At 36.9% G+C, this 19,880-nt stretch overlaps 12 protein-coding genes across 12 annotated transcripts; 9 read left to right on the top strand and 3 right to left on the bottom strand.

The window, feature by feature from the left end:
* Positions 1 to 273: 273 nt before the first annotated feature.
* Positions 274 to 956, top strand: C9374_000828 (uncharacterized protein; the record flags this gene model as incomplete). Its single annotated transcript, XM_044698338.1, has 2 exons — positions 274 to 430; positions 484 to 956. The coding sequence occupies 2 exons, from the start codon at positions 274 to 276 to the stop codon at positions 954 to 956; spliced, it is 630 nt and encodes a 209-aa protein (XP_044551970.1).
* Positions 957 to 1,731: 775 nt separating this feature from the next.
* C9374_000827 (uncharacterized protein) lies at positions 1,732 to 4,420 on the top strand (the record flags this gene model as incomplete). Its single annotated transcript, XM_044698327.1, has 5 exons — positions 1,732 to 2,341; positions 2,501 to 2,610; positions 2,718 to 2,946; positions 3,047 to 3,907; positions 4,005 to 4,420. The coding sequence occupies 5 exons, from the start codon at positions 1,732 to 1,734 to the stop codon at positions 4,418 to 4,420; spliced, it is 2,226 nt and encodes a 741-aa protein (XP_044551969.1).
* A 191-nt stretch (positions 4,421 to 4,611) lies between these two features.
* Positions 4,612 to 5,532, top strand: C9374_000826 (uncharacterized protein; the record flags this gene model as incomplete). The annotated part of the gene is made up of 4 exons (XM_044698316.1): positions 4,612 to 4,796; positions 4,850 to 4,935; positions 5,192 to 5,298; positions 5,395 to 5,532. 4 exons carry the CDS (start codon positions 4,612 to 4,614, stop codon positions 5,530 to 5,532), a joined length of 516 nt encoding a protein of 171 aa, XP_044551968.1.
* A 330-nt stretch (positions 5,533 to 5,862) lies between these two features.
* On the top strand, positions 5,863 to 6,741 carry C9374_000825 (uncharacterized protein; the record flags this gene model as incomplete). The annotated part of the gene is made up of 1 exon (XM_044698305.1): positions 5,863 to 6,741. One exon carries the CDS (start codon positions 5,863 to 5,865, stop codon positions 6,739 to 6,741), a length of 879 nt encoding a protein of 292 aa, XP_044551967.1.
* A 249-nt stretch (positions 6,742 to 6,990) lies between these two features.
* Positions 6,991 to 10,048, top strand: C9374_000824 (uncharacterized protein; the record flags this gene model as incomplete). The annotated part of the gene is made up of 2 exons (XM_044698294.1): positions 6,991 to 7,475; positions 7,528 to 10,048. The coding sequence occupies 2 exons, from the start codon at positions 6,991 to 6,993 to the stop codon at positions 10,046 to 10,048; spliced, it is 3,006 nt and encodes a 1,001-aa protein (XP_044551966.1).
* A 68-nt stretch (positions 10,049 to 10,116) lies between these two features.
* On the bottom strand, positions 10,117 to 10,941 carry C9374_000823 (uncharacterized protein; the record flags this gene model as incomplete). The annotated part of the gene is made up of 1 exon (XM_044698283.1): positions 10,117 to 10,941. The coding sequence occupies one exon, from the start codon at positions 10,939 to 10,941 to the stop codon at positions 10,117 to 10,119; it is 825 nt and encodes a 274-aa protein (XP_044551965.1).
* Positions 10,942 to 11,130: 189 nt separating this feature from the next.
* C9374_000822 (uncharacterized protein) lies at positions 11,131 to 13,305 on the top strand (the record flags this gene model as incomplete). Its single annotated transcript, XM_044698272.1, has 6 exons — positions 11,131 to 11,866; positions 11,923 to 11,933; positions 11,984 to 12,216; positions 12,287 to 12,501; positions 12,561 to 12,926; positions 12,980 to 13,305. 6 exons carry the CDS (start codon positions 11,131 to 11,133, stop codon positions 13,303 to 13,305), a joined length of 1,887 nt encoding a protein of 628 aa, XP_044551964.1.
* A 113-nt stretch (positions 13,306 to 13,418) lies between these two features.
* C9374_000821 (uncharacterized protein) lies at positions 13,419 to 14,084 on the top strand (the record flags this gene model as incomplete). Its single annotated transcript, XM_044698261.1, has 2 exons — positions 13,419 to 13,804; positions 13,901 to 14,084. 2 exons carry the CDS (start codon positions 13,419 to 13,421, stop codon positions 14,082 to 14,084), a joined length of 570 nt encoding a protein of 189 aa, XP_044551963.1.
* Positions 14,085 to 14,226: 142 nt separating this feature from the next.
* On the top strand, positions 14,227 to 15,103 carry C9374_000820 (uncharacterized protein; the record flags this gene model as incomplete). The annotated part of the gene is made up of 3 exons (XM_044698250.1): positions 14,227 to 14,430; positions 14,554 to 14,770; positions 14,868 to 15,103. 3 exons carry the CDS (start codon positions 14,227 to 14,229, stop codon positions 15,101 to 15,103), a joined length of 657 nt encoding a protein of 218 aa, XP_044551962.1.
* Positions 15,104 to 15,380: 277 nt separating this feature from the next.
* On the bottom strand, positions 15,381 to 16,653 carry C9374_000819 (uncharacterized protein; the record flags this gene model as incomplete). The annotated part of the gene is made up of 4 exons (XM_044698238.1): positions 15,381 to 16,066; positions 16,135 to 16,252; positions 16,359 to 16,408; positions 16,509 to 16,653. The coding sequence occupies 4 exons, from the start codon at positions 16,651 to 16,653 to the stop codon at positions 15,381 to 15,383; spliced, it is 999 nt and encodes a 332-aa protein (XP_044551961.1).
* A 216-nt stretch (positions 16,654 to 16,869) lies between these two features.
* On the bottom strand, positions 16,870 to 18,637 carry C9374_000818 (uncharacterized protein; the record flags this gene model as incomplete). Its single annotated transcript, XM_044698227.1, has 3 exons — positions 16,870 to 17,404; positions 17,510 to 17,791; positions 18,000 to 18,637. 3 exons carry the CDS (start codon positions 18,635 to 18,637, stop codon positions 16,870 to 16,872), a joined length of 1,455 nt encoding a protein of 484 aa, XP_044551960.1.
* Positions 18,638 to 19,108: 471 nt separating this feature from the next.
* On the top strand, positions 19,109 to 19,831 carry C9374_000817 (uncharacterized protein; the record flags this gene model as incomplete). Its single annotated transcript, XM_044698216.1, has 1 exon — positions 19,109 to 19,831. One exon carries the CDS (start codon positions 19,109 to 19,111, stop codon positions 19,829 to 19,831), a length of 723 nt encoding a protein of 240 aa, XP_044551959.1.
* Between the last annotated feature and the right edge of the window lie 49 nt (positions 19,832 to 19,880).

The following is a 19,880-nucleotide window of genomic DNA, read 5'->3' as shown; positions in this document are numbered from 1 at the left end:
ACAATCAAAATGGTCAACCATAAAAAATTCATCCCACAATAACAAGATGCGCCTTTCTTTTGTAATACTTGTAGCTCTTCTCTTCTTGTTGTTCAGCATTGCACTCTCCTACATTCACACCCATTACACATTCGAAGTGTTTTTTCTGAGACTTTTTTTCCATGTCATACTCCTCCGAAACTCCTGTTGGGAATGAAAGAAGGGAATCCAGAGAGCTCTCTTATGGGTATCTACTCTAAACATTGGAATGAAGTGTCACTCGAAGCAAAAACAATGTTCAACATTCTCCGATTCGGAATTGCCAATCATCACTACAAGAATGCCATCGAAGTCAGAGATTCAATTCGATCGATGGCTCCTCCAATCACCTCCAAACGAAATGATGCATTATTGAACGACTGGAATATTTACCTTCCATACGAAATGCATTGTATGTGAAATTTAAAAGACCACCAACATGGAAAGCAAGTGTACCTTTCAAAGATGAGAAAATTCTGCTTCTCATTCATGGTGGAGGAGGTTACGGTGGTCAACAAGATGGATGGCAAGCCTCTTCTATTGCAGAACATGTATATTTGGAACAATTTCAAGAATTTTCAAAACATGAGAATGTTGCAATCTCTTGTTCCAATCGACACACTCCTCTCACGCACATGTTATCAGTGAATTATCGATTAATGGGTCTCGAAGAGCACGAACGTAAAAATTCATCTCACTATGCCTCCAATCTTGAAGATCAAATTCATGATGTCCTGCAAGCGTATTTATGGTTAATTTCAGAGAATCTCCATGTAAATTCACAAGAAAGATCACTCCCTGTATTTAGACCAGAACAAATAGTGGTCATGGGAGATTCATTTGGTGCTGCATTGGCTGCATGGTTTTTACTGAAATTGGCTTCAGATCCCAAACAATATCCAACCATCTTCCATCATTCTCATTTCAGGATGTTATGACTTTAGTATGAAGAGTGCATTTGAAACGATGAATGAAAGAAATACTCTCATGTGTTCTCGCTATGTGATGAATATTACGAAACACTGTTATGATGATCGTCATACGTCCAATGCATGGATTCCTTCTTCATTATTAAGGAATGAGAATGAATTAGGAGATTCATCGGTTCTCTCTACATTTCGAATGCATTTTGAACATTTCAATTCTGATACAACGAATAATAGCCAACAAATAATGGACCTAACAACCACTCGATTATTCTCTACGAAATGGTTGATGGTTTTTTCAAAAGATGAGGAAGTTACTTTTGAAAATGAATTATTGGTACAATTATTGATGAAGAATCAACATTTTAATCTTCAAGTCATGCGAGATGCAATGATGCCTCATATTTATCCATTCTTTGAATACTATTTTCCTGAAGCGAGAAATGCAATGATAAGGCTGTTTCATTGGATGGATTGTGATGGAAGTTTACGTTTATAATTTGGTTGATTAAACCAAGTGACGAGATACAACGTTTGAGCTTCAAATACCATTAGTAAAACAGGAATCAATAATGACTTGTTGATTGCTTATTCAGAAAGAAAAAGCATTGCCCAAATAATCAGCATCTCGAGCGTAATTGTATCTGACAAGTGACATTACTTGCCGATGTTCGCTCTCGCACACTCTAAAAAATACCAGCACACTACTTGCACTCTCTGAAATACCAAGAGGTCTTAGTCATCATTGTCCATCCACAACAGTTCATTCATTATTGGACTCATTACAATGCTCATCGACTCATTTCTCTCCTCCTTTCTAAATCTACTCAACACGTTTTGGAATCCACCACTTTCGCATCTCGTCGACGACAATCATCACTCATCGATTCGACACATCCCTCATGCACTTTATCAATTTCTTTCCAATGCTTCTTTCATCCCTTCATCATCTCCATTCAACCAAGAATGGAATACAAATAATAATGTATTCCTTCATTCTTTCCAATCTTCACAATCATATTACAACTTGATGCCACCAGAATCATCCATCCATTCCATTCCGACCACCCTTCTTCAAATTTTAAATAATTCCTCTTCTAACGTTCCTACCAATTCATCACCAATTTGTGACTATCGATTGTTCAAATTAGGACCTCTCTCTCGAGAAGGTTACAATGCAAGTGTGATTAATAACATTTGTCCTGATTCGATATTCACGCCCATTGTGTCGGGAGTGTTTTTATTGATCTATTTGTGTGTCGTGTTGATGGGTGTTCTGGGAGTGATGTGGAAACGAAAAAGTGGACATGTGAAAGCGAGAAATCCAGTGTATATGATTTTAACTGTGTTGGCTAGTTTGTTTTTTGTGGTGTTGAATTGTTTGCGATTTATTGTCGGTAGGTATATTTGCGAGAGGAATGATTTTTTAATTGTGTACACCTATCTTCTTTTGATGTGAACATCATCCGTTTTGTGAAATATCTCTGCTCTCTACCCATTCGCAATATATTTATTTATCAAATACGAAAATATTCTCAAAATTACACCGTTTGCAGGTCGGAAAGTCTATCCATGTATTCTGTACACGATATCATTCTTTATCATCCCGCCAGCGATTGGGTTGCCAACCATTGTAAGATGCATTCGAATCTTCTTCATGTATAAGGTATGTCATGACATTTCACATTGAAATTCCATAATCATCTCCAATACTCACGTGAACACATTGAAATTCCAAAATCATCTGAACACAACCCTAAATAATACGACTAGTTGAGTACTCAAAAAACGACCATGTTTGAAGCCAAAAGAAAATCTGTGACCAAACCTGCCGATGCATCCACAAGTCAAACCAATTCACGGACACGATTGACCATTAAAACAACATCATTGCTGCCATCCATGACCAATAGTACCAATCCAGAGAATGCACCATTGCCACACATGGGTGGTGGTGATGAATTGAATCACCGGTGTCTCTGGTCAGAATCATCATGCACCAGTAAGCGAGGTCACAACCAATTCGAACACCAACTCGAATACGACGAACGACACTACAAACATGATTCATTTGGCTCACACGAATGAAAATGGAGTCACAGATTTAAATTCTGAAGCAAGTTGTTCCTCAAAGAATGAGATTGCTAGTAATAATCAACAATATCAGCAAAACTTGTTTGGAAATGTGCTGGATCAACAAGGATCATTAACTGCTGCTGTGGAAATGAAAGATATTTCCATCGAACATCATCCTAATGACACTACATCTAAAGATAGAGATACGATTGAAACAAAAACCGATGAATCTGACTCCATTGATGAAGACTCTCGTTCATGGTTTACTAATGAACTCGACTCGGAAATTTCACAGAATAACATTGAAATGAAAAAATTGAAACTATTCAGAGGATTAGTGAGCTACAAATTCATACTTGCTCTTTATGCTATTATATTTTTTGTCCATTTGGCAATTTGGGCGATTTTTGGAGGAGCTGACGAGGCAGCATATCAACAAAGTGGAAAACATGTCTTCTTGTGGAATGTTGGAATGTTTGTTTTTGACACGGGATGTGTGACAAATACCAATACTGTTTTCTTATTGGCGGCAGAAGCTTTCTTCTATATTGTCGTAGAAATTGTTTTTATCATCATGTTCTTCTTTGCAGATCGAGACACTTGGGGAATCAAGAAAGAAACCTTTGTATTGTTGTTGATTCAAATTGGCACTGCATTGGCATATTTAATCTGTGGACAAATTGAAGTCATACGATTCCTGACAGATTACTTTGTCCCCTATGGTTTCACGTTGCTGACCTATTCACTTGTTGAAGTTTTCATATCTGTAGTGTTGCCAGTGTGTTATGCAATTTCACATGACAGAAGAGAAAAAGGCACGTATGGCGACAGTGAAGTGGAATTGCTTTTGAAAAATAAGAAGGCCTTTGGATTATTACTAGATTTTGGTAGGTACAACACATACAAGGTATTAATATTTCTAATTGTTTATCATTATTACTTGACCTTAATACACGAATTATTGATGTAAATGAATAATAACAGCAACACGAAGTTACTGTGCTGAAGATATATTGGCCTATCAAGATTTTGAAAAATACAAAAAGATGTCGAGTAGAAACAGAAAGAAATTTGCTCTCTCCCTATTGAACAAGTATTTAAAATCAGGAGCTCCTCTAGAATTGAACATTTCTGGTCTAGAACAAAAACATGACATTTTGTTGAAAATCATTTCTGACTCCTCTGTACCTTCACGAGATTTATTTGAAGATATTAAGATATTATGTCTAAATAACATGATTGACGTTTTTGAGAGATTGAAAGCAAGCAATAAGGAAGTGAGAGAAATGGTTGCAAATTATAAGAGAGCCTCCCGTCAGCTCACTGCTCTTCCAACGAATTCTGTTCCATCTACCAATAGAATGTCCATCCATCTTTCCAAAGCACAGAGCTCAGAATAATTATTCTCTCAGAACTATTACTAATGTTGCAAATCCTCATCAGACACACCACAGCCATGCAGTGAAGAAGAAGTGTGATCACGTGAGTCCTCTCTTCGCTGCGATTCAAAACATCAACAATAAAACACGGGCTCGTTGCTGCAACAATTTTGCATGGATTCTTACGCCCTTCATCGGCTTCTTAAAAAAAAATGTTGCGCCACTCCATCTCCAAAGTTTCCAAGACCTCCACGACTGCACTCTCCAAGAACACAACCACTGCATCTTCCATGAGAATGTACAGTGAGTTGAAGGGAACCAAGACTCATAATAACTTGAAGGAAGCTTTTGCTGGTGAGTCCCAAGCAAACAGAAGATATCTTTTCTTTGCTGATAGGTAAGTGGTGTTGTTTGGAAAGGGTCGGAATGTGATGGATCATCATCTCATAGAGCTGATGTTGAAGGACATAGTGATATTGCTAGTTTGTTCAGATCAACTGCTGATGGTGAAACTGCTCACGCTTTTGGACATCTTGGTACGTATTGAAGAGAGTGAGAAACTTGTGAAATATATATATATTCATCACACAACAATAATTATTGCTAATCATGTTTTATTGAATTCAAACTCACATGTGGATATGATGATGACGACTCGTACTTTGGAAAATATGGATACTTTTACTTGCTCATTTTGACAAATAATATTGTTATTATTTACGAATTATCATCAATACGGAATATTGAACGGATTAATTTCTCGTATTATTGAATTAATAACACCGAAAACAGAATTTTTGGAAGAAGTCGGAGATCCAGCCACAGGAGAACCAATCGGCGATACTGAAAGCAACTTGATCTCAGCTATTGCTGGAGAGACCCACGAATATACTTCAATGGTGAGTAATATTCTTCGAAGAAATTGATAACCATATTATGACCAATCATTTCAACGTCATCCAATTTCCTAACTTTTCAATATTGGAATCAAATAGTATCCTGGATTTGCAAAGACTGCTAGAAATGAAGGCTTCGATGATGTTGCTGAATGGTTTGAGACTCTTGCTAAGGCTGAAAAGTCACATGCCAACAAGTTTGCTAACGCCCTCAATAATCTCAGAAACAGCCAATAAATTATAGAATAATCAAGACACATTTGTTGTTGGTCTTTAACTATCATGTTTGATTCAAAAAATTATCTTGAAACATTGAACAGGTCATGAGGAAATTAATTGCCTTTTCTTGTTTTAACTCTTCGAGCTCGAAATGTAGAAACTCTTTATTTGTTGGTTCGTACCTGAATGGCAACTTATTCGAAAGCTCTTTGAGATCTTTTTCTAGAAGATTCTTCTCTTATTCTACATCACATGATGATCCTAAAGGTTCGTGATTTTTCTTTCTTGAAACAATTGAGATTTGAACAAAATTAATAATCATCATATTACAACAATTATTACAAAAAAATGGAACAATATTATACACAATGTCCTTCAGAACTTGCCTTCTCCATCTCTAGATTTCAAGAATTACTCAAAACAAAAAACATTGGTCGAAGTTTAGTGTATCGGGAACAAGTCGAGTCAACCATGGACACCGCAAAATCACAAGCTGAAGAGAAGTGTCCTACTGGTACTCTCATTCTTGCAGAAGAACAAACAAAAGGAAGAGGAAGAAAAGGAAGAGCATGGACCAGTGAAGGAAAAGGAAAGAGTTTATATTTCACGATCGTATTTCATTTAAATATGGAGAAGGCTTCGGAATTGATCAAGCTTAACTTGGCAATTCCATTGGCTGTTACTCTCACATTAAAAGAGGAAGGGCTAAAAACATGTGGTATCAAATGGCCCAATGATGTATGGGTCATTCCTGAACAATCAACAAGTAGTAACGCAAAAAAGATCAGTGGAATGCTTATTGATAGTGTACAAACAGGAGAATCTTTATTTGGATTGGCAGGAGTTGGTATTAACCTCAATCAGTCGTTTGCGAACAGCACAAGTCAAGCAGTGGAAGAGAAGACTCAACTTTCAAATATTGCAACATCTTACTTTGATGAGACTAATAAGACCGTTGATCGAGAAAAGTTTTTAGCTCACTTCTGCAATACTTTGGAAGCTTTGTTAGGGTTCAATCAAAAGGAAGTTTTAGTCTTGTATAAGGCCAATGATATTCTTCTTGGAAAGGAGGTGACAGTCATTCCATCAGATTCAAAGACTGCACCTTATTCGGCCAAAGCTGTTGGTATTTCAAAATTTGGTAATTTATTAGTCGAGCTCAACGATGGAACTGGTGTTAAAGAGTTGGTAGCAGAAGAAGTATCCATTCGTCCCGTATTGAACTAATTGAAAGACATATTTCCAAGAAGTCTCGAGACTCAAAAAAAGAATGAAATCATCTTACAAAGATTATTAGGATTTCAGTAAATTTAATTCGAATGCTGCGAGTTGGATATTGTGGCAAATTCTTCGAATCAGAGTTACCCAGACGTCAAAATGGGTTGATGGCGGCCGACTGTCTTGATTGCTACCTTGTCGAGGACAAGTTCGGTCCAACATGTTGTCTTTATCGAAGGCTTTTTGTTCTAAAAAAAAATGGCCTCTGAACATAACGATGATACGTCTGCTCCTCACCCATCTGGGGTTGATAACAACAAGATGGATGATGAAGTGCAAATCTCTGCAGAGACCAACAACCATGAAGGACTGGAACACACTGTTGGAAAGATGGGAAACTCTGATCACTCGGATGCCATGAATACCGACGAAGATGATCAACAATCATCATCACCTTCCACTTCCTTCTCCTTTGCAAATTTTTACAATGAATTCCAAAGATTAATACAACTACACTCCATGCCAACTCGCGAAGGTGAAACTTGGTACATTGTAGAAGCAAAGTGGGTTGCCGCTTTGATGAAAATTGAATCTACTCATTGCTCTCCCGGACCTATCGATAATAGTCCCTTGATTTCTACAGAGAGTACGGATCCTCAAAATCCTCGACTCAAAGATGGACTACAAGAACAAGAAGATTATGATATTGTTCCAGAAGAAATTTGGAATTTATTTATAAGATAGTAAGTTCATTTCCGTTTGATCTTTTTGTGAACATGTAATGAAACCGTGTAGTTTTGGAGGTGGTCCAGCTTTTCCAAGAAAAACAGTAATTGTCAACAAGGATGCCATCAGAATATCATATATGGTTGAAGTTTATCCATTCGAAATATCGGTTGCTGTCGTTGCTAACGAAAATGTCAATGAACTGGAATGGGTTGACTATGAATTCTCAAAGAATGATACCATTGATGAAGTGTTTGACAAAGTGAAAAGAGACTTCAATTTGCAAAACAAGGAGTGTAAATTATGGAAGGCAATTATGGACTCTCCATCCGAAGAAGTTAATGTATCCATGCTCAGGGATGAAACGTTGGAAAATTTGTTGGAACGAAAAGTTGGCCAAAGATTCATCATTGAAGTCGGACCAAAATGGTCAATCGATACTTCATCTCTCGAAGAATCACACACCAACGCTATGAGAACAGCCAGTAGCTCTCGTATTCAAATTACGGGAAAGACTGCTCAAGAAAGAAGAAAAATGAGCTACGAAACTCCAGGAGCTTGTGGTCTGGCAAATCTTGGTAATACATGCTTCATGAACAGTGGCTTGCAGTGCCTCACACATACACCAGTTTTCTACGAGTACTTTGTTCATGACCACTATGTGAGCGAAATTAACAAAACAAATGTTTTGGGTATGGGAGGAGCTATGGCCATTGCTTTTGGTAATTTAATGAAGGAAATGTGGTCAGGTGAGCATTCTTACGTTTCTCCTATTGACTTTAAACGTGTCATTGGAAAGTATGCTCCTCAATTTGCAGGCTACCAACAACAAGATTCTCAAGAATTGATTTCCTTCTTACTGGATGGCCTTCATGAGGACTTGAACAGAGTTAAAGACAAACCAGCTACAACTCCTGTCGAAGCAAAAGGAAGAGAGGATGCCGTTGTTGCAAAAGAATCATGGGATACTCACAAACTTCGTAACAATTCTATTATTGTAGACAAATTCCAAGGTCAATTGAAGTCAACCCTCCACTGTCCAAAGTGTGACAATGTATCCATTATATTTGATCCATTCATGTATTTAACGTTGCCCATTCCAGTTGAGAAAAATAGAAAGATTTCATTTTTAGTGTTCCTAAACTCCACCTATCCATATGAAATCGAACAAACCGTGGAAAATGATAACACCAAGATAAGCAACATGCCAATCAAAGTATCTTGCATTGTTAACAAGCATGGAGCTGTGTCAGAGCTTAGAGACGCTGTTTTGGAACAATTAGGGTTTAATCCAAAAGAAGATCATGATAGATGTCTTATTTACGAAATATTTAACAACAAGGTCTACAAGTTCCTTTCAGATAACGATCCTATCAATGGAATTTTGGAAAATGATACATTGCATTGCCAAATTATGCCAAAGATTTCAGATTTGAAATATAACGAATGGGTTTTCACAGGAAAATCTTTTGAAAGATTACTCTCTCTACCTCCTAACGTTCATGCTCTATATTCCAGTAGACATTCCTATGGATCCTCTAGCTCTCAGCAATTACCATTCTTGCAAGTTAAGCTTACTTCTTACGAAAGACAATTTGAGCAAATTGGCTGTCCTTTTGTGATACCTTTGGGAAATATATATGAGGCTAAGGCACAAGAGGGCCAAGAAGTAGATTATCCAACCAATGCAGACGTTTATGAGTACTGCTTCTATTACATGCTTCGCTATTTCTCAAAAGATTTTCTTAATACTGCTATGGAAAATATCAAGCAGAACAATTTGAACATTTATGACCTATTTCCAACCAAGCAAAAGATTGAAGAAATCAAGAAAAATGCATATGACCGAACAGCGACTGTTGATGAATCATTGAACTCCATGTTTTATTTGTCTGATGGAGAGAACTTCACTCGTTTTAATGAGGACACTCTTGATGGTGTCATTCCATGTGACGATTCCGTATTTATTCCACCAGTTGAACGACCAAATATTTATGGAAAAACATCAAGAAAAACCATTTTCATGCATATCCCTACCAAACACAAGAGGCAGTTACTTGATTACGTTGCACTACCACAGTTCAAAGAACATCCGTCTTTAAGCCAAAAAGTTAGCAGCGGTGAAGGTTGTTCCATTTATCAATGTTTAGAAGCCTTCACGAGCAAGGAAAAACTTAGTGCTAACGATACCTGGTATTGTCCAACTTGCAAAGATCACGTCCAAGCAACTAAAAAGTTTGACATTTGGAAAGTTCCAGATGTATTGGTTGTGCACTTGAAACGTTTCTCTTTCACAACTTACAGTAGAGATAAGATTGACCGTTTTATTGATTTCCCAATCCAAGATTTTGATTTGTCCAGTTATGTACACTGTAAGGATAACAATCTCAAGTATGACTTGTATGCAATTTCGGATCATTTCGGAGGTTTGGGTGGTGGTCACTATACTTGTTGTGCTCGTCATCACTTGAATGGAAAATGGTATAAATTCGACGATAGCAGAGTTTCGGAGATTAGTAACCCTGAGAGTATCAAGTCTCACTCCAACTATGTACTTTTCTATGTTAGAAAAGACTCGTACAAGGAATAAACTTGTGTTGATTATTTGCTTCAAAAAACATGTAACTTGACAATTCATTTACTTGCACGTTGCAAGGGTTAGCACAGTTTGAGTGACAACTCGCTTAATGAATAAAAATCTTTCACACCCTTCTTGGACAGAAAGTACAGGGCACATTGCTTTTCACAAATTCCAAATACCTCCATAATTCCTACTGCGACTGTCTTTAAATAAGATTCGTGAGCCTTATTGATCACTTCTTGCTCAAAAGTGCTCGTTGTAAATGTTATTACGGGACACCCGTCTTGAGGATGAAAACCAATTAATACAATATTGCCATACCACGTGTCAAATAATTTGAATTCTCCAGTTGCTCGTAGTTTAGAAATTATATCTTCATAGTGATCATCTAATTGCTGTTGAATATGATTTCTACCTTCGAGTTTGCAATCCAAACATCCATTCTCTTGTGAAACAACATCCACAAATTGAGTCCACATAATTTTGTGTATTCTACCCAACACGTGATCATCATGTACATTAAAATCACTTTCGGAAGATATGATACAATTACAACTATTCTCAAATCTAGATTTGTTTTTACAATTTTCGAAATTATTATAAATATCATCACCACAAATAAAAGGAGCATCTCTATGATTTTTCCTGACAAAACAAACGCCTCCTCCGTGCCATGTCCGAGAAACTCTTGAAAATATCATTTTACATTCTTTTAAAAGAATAGGCTGTGATTGTAGAGGAGGAGAAGATATCCTACATCCACTCATGATCGGAGCGTTCAAAGAACTTCCGATGGGTTTTCCACCATTCAAATAGACCGAAAAACGTTCCATATTACAATTGGATCCATAGGAACAGTACCACACATGATTTTCTGATGGCCATGAATTGGTTGCAGACATTTTTTTTGTACTGTAGGTTATTATGAGAACGTTTCAGCCTCAATTCCCTAATCGTTATTGTAAGAATGTTTTAACCTCTAATTTCATGAACCATGTACGATTTCTTATTTCGCTCATTTTGTGCGTTCTTTTTTTTCCATCATTGCAATCAGAGGTTTTCTCCTGGACAAACTTTGCGATTTTTAAAAAATGTCCAAACAAACTTCAACATCATCGTTGCCAGCATCATCTTCGGTTCCTTCTTTCAAGGATGAAAGTTTTAGACAAGCAACGATACGTGAATATGAACGAGTTAAATTGATGAGATTATTTGATTTAGTGGACTACCACGCTGGTTCGAGCAAAGGATCCAAATTTGCACTCCGAGAGTTCAATACGAATGAAGATGTAACTTGGAAGCAATTACAACAGTCTTCTGTTGCCTTTAGTGCCAAGTTATTGGAATGTGGAGTACAGAAAGGAGATATTATTGCCACTTCATTGCCCTTTTTGAAAGAACATATTTATTTAATCTTTGCTTGCATGAGACTAGGTGCTATTATTGCTCCACTGGACTTACGGTTGAAGGAACATGAAATTGCAAAATGCTTTGAGGCTATAAAGCCAAAAATGTACTTCTTTTTGGGAAACACACCTGTTACAGACTTTCGTCCTATGGTTAAAAACTTAATGAAACAATTTAAAAAGGATGAGGATGAGACCACGAACTCTTCACAGAAAAGTATTACTCATTGGATTCAGTTCCAAAAAGAAAGTGATCAAATTATTGATGGTGCTATTGGAATTTTAGATTTTGTTGCCAATGTTAAGAAGCTATATGTTATGAACTTATTGAAGTCAATGTTTGGCTTTGGCGTTTCGTGGTATGAGCAAAATGTTTCTCCTAAGGATCCTTGTGTTATTATTTTCACAACAGGAAGTACTGGTAGGTTCTCAATTTATTGAATTCAACACCAAAGTAATTTCAATATCTTTCAAAAGGAAATCCAAAGGTTTGTAAGCAATGATGAATTTTGTAGTTCGATTGTATATTGTATTTAAGGCTGCAAAACTCTCACATGAGAACATTCTCATTCAAAATATTGGTATTAAGCGTGCATTTTTCGATAGTTGGGCTGATCCATCTGAAGAGTTAATCATGTTGTGCAATCTTCCACCTTCACACGTGGGTTGTTTTACTGAACAATTCTTTACAACAATCTACTTTGGAGGTATTAGTGTCATTTTGCATATTTTCGACGCAGAAAAGAGTTTACAAGCAATAGAAAAGTACAAGTAAGTGTGTGATTGGTATTTAAATTCATGGCTTCCAACATTACTATTTTCTCTTATTGAAATTTACCAGAGTGAACGCTTTAGGACAAATTCCTGCTCTATTTCAATTGCAATGGAGACTTCCAAACTATTCAAAATATGATTTGAGTAGTTTAAAGCTTGCAATCTATGGTGGCCAAGCCGTAACATCTCAATTTTTAGGAAAGATGCAAACGATGGCTCCCTATATTTCTTCTGGACTTGGCCTTACAGAGACTGCTGGGTTCTGTACCTATACAAGCATAGGTTTGTAGAATACCAAGTTCTGCAATGACATTTAACAATTATTGCTTATATTTGATAAGGCTCAAGCGTACAAGATATTATGGCCAGCATTGGATACGATTCACCTCTTTGCCCAATCTCCATTCGAGAACCCCCAAAGCAAGTGAATGGAATTTGGGTGGCTGGTGATGAAAAACCAGCATCCCAAGTTGGTGAAGTTTGTTTTTCTGGACCACAAGTCTTTGTTGGATATCATGGCGCTGATTCTAACAAGGAAATTGAGGAGATTATGAAGCAAACAGTGCTTCCAAAATCTATTGAATTGAAAGATAGCAAAGATCCATTCGACTTTGTATTGTACACTGGAGATGTAGGATCGTATGACGAGTTAGGACTTCATTTTGCATCGAGAAGAAAATTCATTATCAAGCCAAAGGGTTATCAAGGTAAGTACATGCATTGTCATCATAGATGTTCATATTCACACTCACAACTGTAGTGTTCCCATCTGAGGTTGAGGAATTTATTGAATCCTCCTTTAAGGATCAAATTCTAAGAGTTGGAGTTGTTGGAGTGGAGCATGAAGTATTTTCAGAAGGAATTGTCGCCTTTATTGAGTTAAAACCAGAGGTTAATTTGACTGCCAAAGAAATTTTGAGCGCCTGTCATGAAATGGCTGCCTACAAGAGACCTTCACATATTGTCTTCCTTAAAGAACCAATGCCATTGAATCGTGTAGCAAAGATTGATTACATACAACTTAAGGTAATGGCATTGGAAGAAGTCAAGAAATTGAGAGACCAAGGCAAGTGGGACAGAGAATGAAACTTATTGGTCGACTTTGAAACATCACCATTCGATTATTTATGGAATGATATTTCATATTTCACTTATGGAATGGTACAAAGTAAAAAAAGAGCTGTTGTGGTTTTGCAGTGATGACACGAAGCTACAAACAAACAGGATCATGCAAATACTATTTTTGTTGGTGCTGTGATCGAGATGCGTTACCTAATCAAATTGTACATCATAATCGAGCACATCGAAAAAAGCTAAGGGATGCCATTTCACAAACACCTAAAACTTTTGACGAACAAGTGATGGAAAATCTAACACTCCAACGAATGAAACACGTCCGCAAGAGCAAATATTTTCAATTTTACGGAGAGCCAAGAGAAGATCAAGTCGACTGTGCAGACTATTGCAAAGATTATTTGGATTATGTGGACGCTTTGAAACAATCAAAGAAGAATCTGAAAGCCATTGCCCGGAAGGATAAGTTTGAGGAGTGGTGTGAAGCAAGACCTTCTCATGTTGTAAAAAAGTGAGTATTGACTTGAAAGCACTGACTTATATTTAACGGGAACACAATATATCACTCTCTTGATTACTGTAAATGGTTGAATCCTTTGGTCGATAGAAAAAGGAAACAATTGAAAAGAGAGGACCGAGACAGCATCTTTGATGATGACAGCACCGATAGTGAGACTGAGAAGGAACTTGAAAAGTGGAGAAATAAGAATTATTCCCATGAGGCTGCTAAATATTATGAAACATGTAGCATGAAAGTTTTAAAGGCATATAGGCGTTCGAAACATAAATAGAAAGTCGAGAATAAATCTCAGCATAGCGTTGAAATGCAAAGAATCTATCAAAGCCTATGCTTAGTATTTTCTTAATGAATCTGATGCTTTTTGATTGTAAAGGGGAGGTCTCGGCTTTCGCACAATAATCCGGAAAGAAAAAATGTCTCAACAAGATTCCCAAGTGATTGCATCTTCCTTCCCAGAGCAACAACCAAGAGTGAAGGCCACTCGTTCCGTGGTGGTCTACTGTGCCAGTAGTTCCAAGCTGGATAGAAAATATTTTCTTGCCGCAGAGCAAGTTGGAAAGGCTTGTGCTGAGAATGGGGTTTCGGTCCGTTATGGTGGTGGAAACTCGGGCTTGATGGTGAGTTTTGTGTTGAATTAATTATAGCAGAATTGCTGTAATAACATCATCATTAATTTTGAAAATTAATTTTATTTGAATGTTATTAAATTCGTTGGATGAAATGAATTAAACAATATTTAGGGCACTGTGGCTCATGAATGTATGAAGCATGGAGGACACGTTGTTGGTGTTATTCCAAAATTCATGATTGATAAACAATGGAATATGGAACAGAATTTTATTTCCGAATTGATTGTTACGGAAAGTATGCACGAAAGAAAGGCTAAAATGGTGGAAGATACCGATGCTTGTGTGGCCTTACCAGGTGGAGTGGGTACCTTTGAAGAATTATTGGAAGGTATGTATTCTGGCAGGAGTTTATTAGATAATTTATGAAAACTAATTTGCTAATTTGGAACGAAAACGCAATTTCGTTATCTTTTTTCTCTATTTAGTCATTACATGGAAGAAGCTTGGTATTTATTGCAAACCCATTGTTATTGTGAATGTTGATGGATATTACGATCCTCTTATTCAATTATTCAAAAATGCAGTCCAAGAACAGTTCATGAATCCAAAGCATATGGACCTTTTCTCAGTAGTGACATCTGGTGACGAAGTTATTAATGCTATTAATACTGCTCCCTCATGGTCAGAATCCAATATTGATTTTGTTGCTGAATTGCTCTAATAAATTACCCCTTATTTCAATAGAGAATTTAAATTCAGAGTTTTCTTTTGTTTTCCGCGGAAAACTGTTTTCTGCTGAATATGCAGTAAAAAAAGATGTTGCTTATAAAATTCAGGAGGAAAACTGGAAAAATCGCGCTCATTTTACTTTGTTTTCCGCTGAAAACTAGATTTTATAAATTCTCTAATGACCAGCAATTCACTCACTTCATCAAGAAAAATATCGTAAGGGCGATGAAAAAACCTGAAACACAACCACGCTTTTTCAAACGATGACTTTAATTCATTGTTTCTGATTTGATTTGTCTTAAAATTTCTTGAACTCGTTCTTCAGGATTCATATCTAACAATTTCGATGATCCTGCTTCCATCTTTAGCTGATAGTAAGGCATATCGGTACTCTTTCTAGTATTTGTAGAATTGTGAGAAGCCTGTAGGTGAACGGCTGAGAGCTGAGAAATGATTTGGTTGTGTTCTTGATAATTATTTGCCTCACCTGAAGATTCCTCACAAGTATTATTTGCCTCAATTGGTGTGCATTCGTTTTCGTTGGTAATTGGTGCAGTAATTTGTGACTCTTCAGGCTGAGTTAGAGTTATGGATTGATCTGCCTCAACTATTACTTGATCCACAGCTTGGTCATTATTTGGTGTGTCAGCAATGATTTGACTGGAAATGATGGTCACAGTTGGTGATGTTTCTTCACTCAATTGGCTTGAAGAAGCATTATTAGAAGTTACAGTATTTGTCGTTATAGATGGTGCTCCTCTTGGAGAAATAGTGGTCTTTCTTCGTGACACATAAGAATTAATGCAAAAGTTAGAGGGAAATATGTTGACGTTAAGGGGAACTTCCACAAATTTTCTAAAAGATGGATTAATAACCACCTGGTGATATTCAGCCATTTCTCTCAAAATTATCTCAAAACTCAAACGTCTCTCTTCAATAACATCCTCGTGAAACTCTATCATGTATATGGAAATTATTATTAACAATCAGAACAGTTCAATAATATTTCTTTTGAACACATACTCTTTAACTTTTTCTTTGGAAAAGAAGATAAATTAACTCCTCTTAATTTTGTAACCTCCTCGAATAATTTTTTAAATTCCTTGTACCTCCTTCGTACACAATAGGATTTTTTAGTGGCCTTTTCAATGATTTTCAAATTGACACACAAATATATATATATATGGATGCACACACGAATCAATCAACCATTAAAGTGAGTACTGAAATTAAATTTACACACTTACAACAACGGTTGTCGTTACAAGATACGTGGTTCTTGCCGATAGTCCAGATCCTGACACGACGATATTAATTTTTCGTTACGATCATTCCAATCATAATATTTGTGTAAATTTCAGTACTTGAATGTCCATCATTATTACAATTTCTCTTACCTTCTTTCAAAGGTTCGGAAACATAAACCAATAGCAATGGAGGATCCGTTGGACTATAATATTTATCTCCAAACAAGTGATGATTTCTCCATTTTGAACTCGAGCTTTCATTATCCTCCGTTGGAGATGATGGTGGTTGAGTCATGTTTTAAATACTTTTTGAATTCAACAATGAATAATTCTGAAAGGTTTCGGATTCGGAACCGAGCGTTTTGATGATCAAGCTTGCGTGGAATTTTTTTAATAAAATTGCAATAATTTTCATGTAACCTTCGGACTGCAAAGTGTTTTTACAAATTGTGAACTTGCAATAACAACAACCTTTATTTTCACAAGATTCGAATCGAGCCGAGTTCAATGTTTAACTCATATTATGAGTAGGTGGATTCTCTGGTCCAATATTGCAAGGAGTAGTATCTGGTGTCACGTAGGCATTGGTTGTGAACTTCAATGGAGCCATGGCAACACCTGGAACACTGGAAGTGACATAATTTTCATAGACCAATTCAACAGTGGCAGCAGTATATCCCTTTGGTGGATTTCTAATCAATACTTGCCAATGGAATGGTTTAGTTTCTTGAATGACTGTGGAATTCCAAACATTGGCACCAATAACATAAGTTCTGAAATCACGAGCATTTGGATTGGTGGCAGTCCATACATTGACACGGGTTGGTAATTTACCATTAGTGACCTTGAGTTTGATAATGACACCTTCCTCAACGTGTTCATGAGAGAATTTGTATTTGGGTAAGACCATGTTATTCAAACGAGCAACTTGATAGGACAAGATGACTTGGAAAACATCGGAATTGGACAAGGCATGACCAGTGTTTGGAATGTATCGAACATAATTTTCACCTTCAATTTCATCATAACCAATCGAATTGAGATTTCTATTGAAAAGCAAATCCATAAAAATACCAAATCAGGTAAAATAGAATTTTTTCAAAATATTATCTCTCTGAATAAAACACTTTACAATCTATCTATCTACTTACGGAGCAAAGAATTCATCACCCAAAGCAAACACTTGGAACTTTTGAATAGATCCCAATCGAGAATAATTCGATGGATCAATAATCTTGGACAACTTGTTAAAAGCTGGAGTGTACAACATGTCCACAACATTGGCCAACACGTAATCCTTCATCACGACAGGCCAAGCACACAAGTTGTTGTACACACTCTCGAAAACCTTCTTAATTTCAAAGACTGGAATGACTGCTGGGATGATGGACTTGACACGATTATCCACACCAGCGAGCAACAAGGTGGTCCATCTGTGTGTGTGTGTGTGAAGAGTGTTGTTGTTGATGATGATTATCATGTTCACACATAAATGTTTAACATATAATGATTCGTGTATGTTGGCCATCCAGTTACATGCATGAGAGAATTTCAAAGATGACAAACAATATCCAACCATGAATCATCATCATCATACTCTTGTGTTAAAACAACAACAACATAACAACTTGACACACTTACCCTCTCTTTGAACCTCCAATCACAGTAAAAGTTTCAATCTCATAATTAATCGTCTTCTTGACAAAATCAACCACAGCATCCATAGCAAGCTTACTAGCCTTAACCATTGGTAATTGAGTCACGTATGGAGTTTGAGTAGTATCATTCAAGAAACGAGCCCAACCAAATGCAATAATTGCATCCTCACTTCGTATGGCTTGAGTTGGATCCGAAGCATAGGTCATGGGTTGATTAGGAATATCGTACAAAGTAACACCCACACTCTGAGAGGCAAAAGCAAATGGAGTAATGACTGGATCAGGTCCAGGAGGAGATTGAGTATTACTTCCACCTGTAATGTAGAGAGCAGCTTGAGTTTTGGTTCGATCCAAAGTGGCAGGTACAGCCACAGTGGCATAATGGAAATAGGTATTTCTAATTCCAACTTCTGCTGGGGTTAACCAACTCAAAGAAGTGATGTTTAATACATAGACAGTGGCGACTGGAGTGGGAATGGTAGCGAGCAAGGAGTAGGAGAAGATACTCTCTGGAGATTGGACATAGTTCTTCAATACTTTGGAGTAGTCAATGGCTTGAGTGAAGGAGGCGAAAGCAAGAAGAGCCAGTAACAAGGTTGTGGCTACGATCAATCGAGTCATCTTGGGGTCTCTGTGTGTGAAATTTTTTTTGGATGTTAATTTTATTTAACGCACGCCATCTGTCAAGTCCAAGAAATGGAAAGTGGAACGAGGTAATTCGGGAAAAAAGGTAAAAATCAGATAATTGGAGAGCATGTGCGCAATTTTGTGTGAAACATGAAATGATGATATTGAGGATTAGCGACATGAGGATTGGATTTGTACAAGTTTTCAAGATTTTCGAGAGCGAAGACATTATAAATGATATCCAAACACATTGTATTAATACTGAATGACGGAACAAAAGTTCACCATGTTTACAAATTTTAAGGTTGAAACCTTACTTCCGCTGTTTTCGTGTTTGTTTCATAAATTAATAGACATCTGTAGAGTGCAATTTCCAAATTTAATTGGAAAATCTTTAAATCTCTCTCAATGAACTTTGGAAATTATAAAAAAAATAGAACAAGTGCATTGAGTCAACAACAAGCGATGGAAATAACAGGATTATTCGGATGCCATATCACGGTCAAAAACGAAGGGAACGGAAAAGAACCATCATCGGAACAGGTTCAAAAGTTTTCAGAATTGTGCAGACAAACTTTAAAGTGTAAGCCTGTGCTGGTCCTGTATCCGAGCGAGGAGCATTATCCCATAGAGTCTATTAGAAATAGACCTCAAGAATTGATGAGTTCGAGCTATCATTCAGGAAAGAAATCGGATGTTTTAACGACAATTCTCAAAATGGCAGATATTATCAAAGAACATGGATTTGAGTTGCTGAGAGTCAAATTAGAGGCAATGGCCAATTGTAAGAATATTGAAAATGATACTTCATCCAATGATGATGATCATAGTAGTGGAGATAATGTCAAGTATTTTGAATATCATACCAAGATTTATCTAAGGGGTGATGATTATGTGCAACAATTGAAACATTTGGATGAATTGTTGATTCATGAGAAGGTTGCTAGAAGTCAAAATCTTCTTGGAAAGCACTACGATCCTTGTGGGCACTTGTTGACATTTAGATGGTTTACTCCAATATCCAAAACTGAATGCGACAGACAGCATAAGGAATTTCTTGACAAGTTGAACAAGCATTTCAACGGAGGAATTGGTATCGAGAGCGCTGAAACTGAAAAAGAGTATGCTGTTTATGATACCAATATTCTTGTGGATCAAGGTTGGGCACCAACTTCTCCATACGAGTAGCATCCAGTTAAGGAGAACTCTTTGGCAAATAAGATAGTCTCCAGTGTTC

Source organism: Naegleria lovaniensis (assembly GCF_003324165.1).
Source record: "Naegleria lovaniensis strain ATCC 30569 chromosome Unknown tig011, whole genome shotgun sequence".
Lineage (NCBI taxonomy): Eukaryota > Heterolobosea > Eutetramitea > Acrasida > Naegleriidae > Naegleria > Naegleria lovaniensis.
Note: the sequence above shows the minus strand (reverse complement) of the source record. Positions and strands in the feature narration are given on the sequence as shown.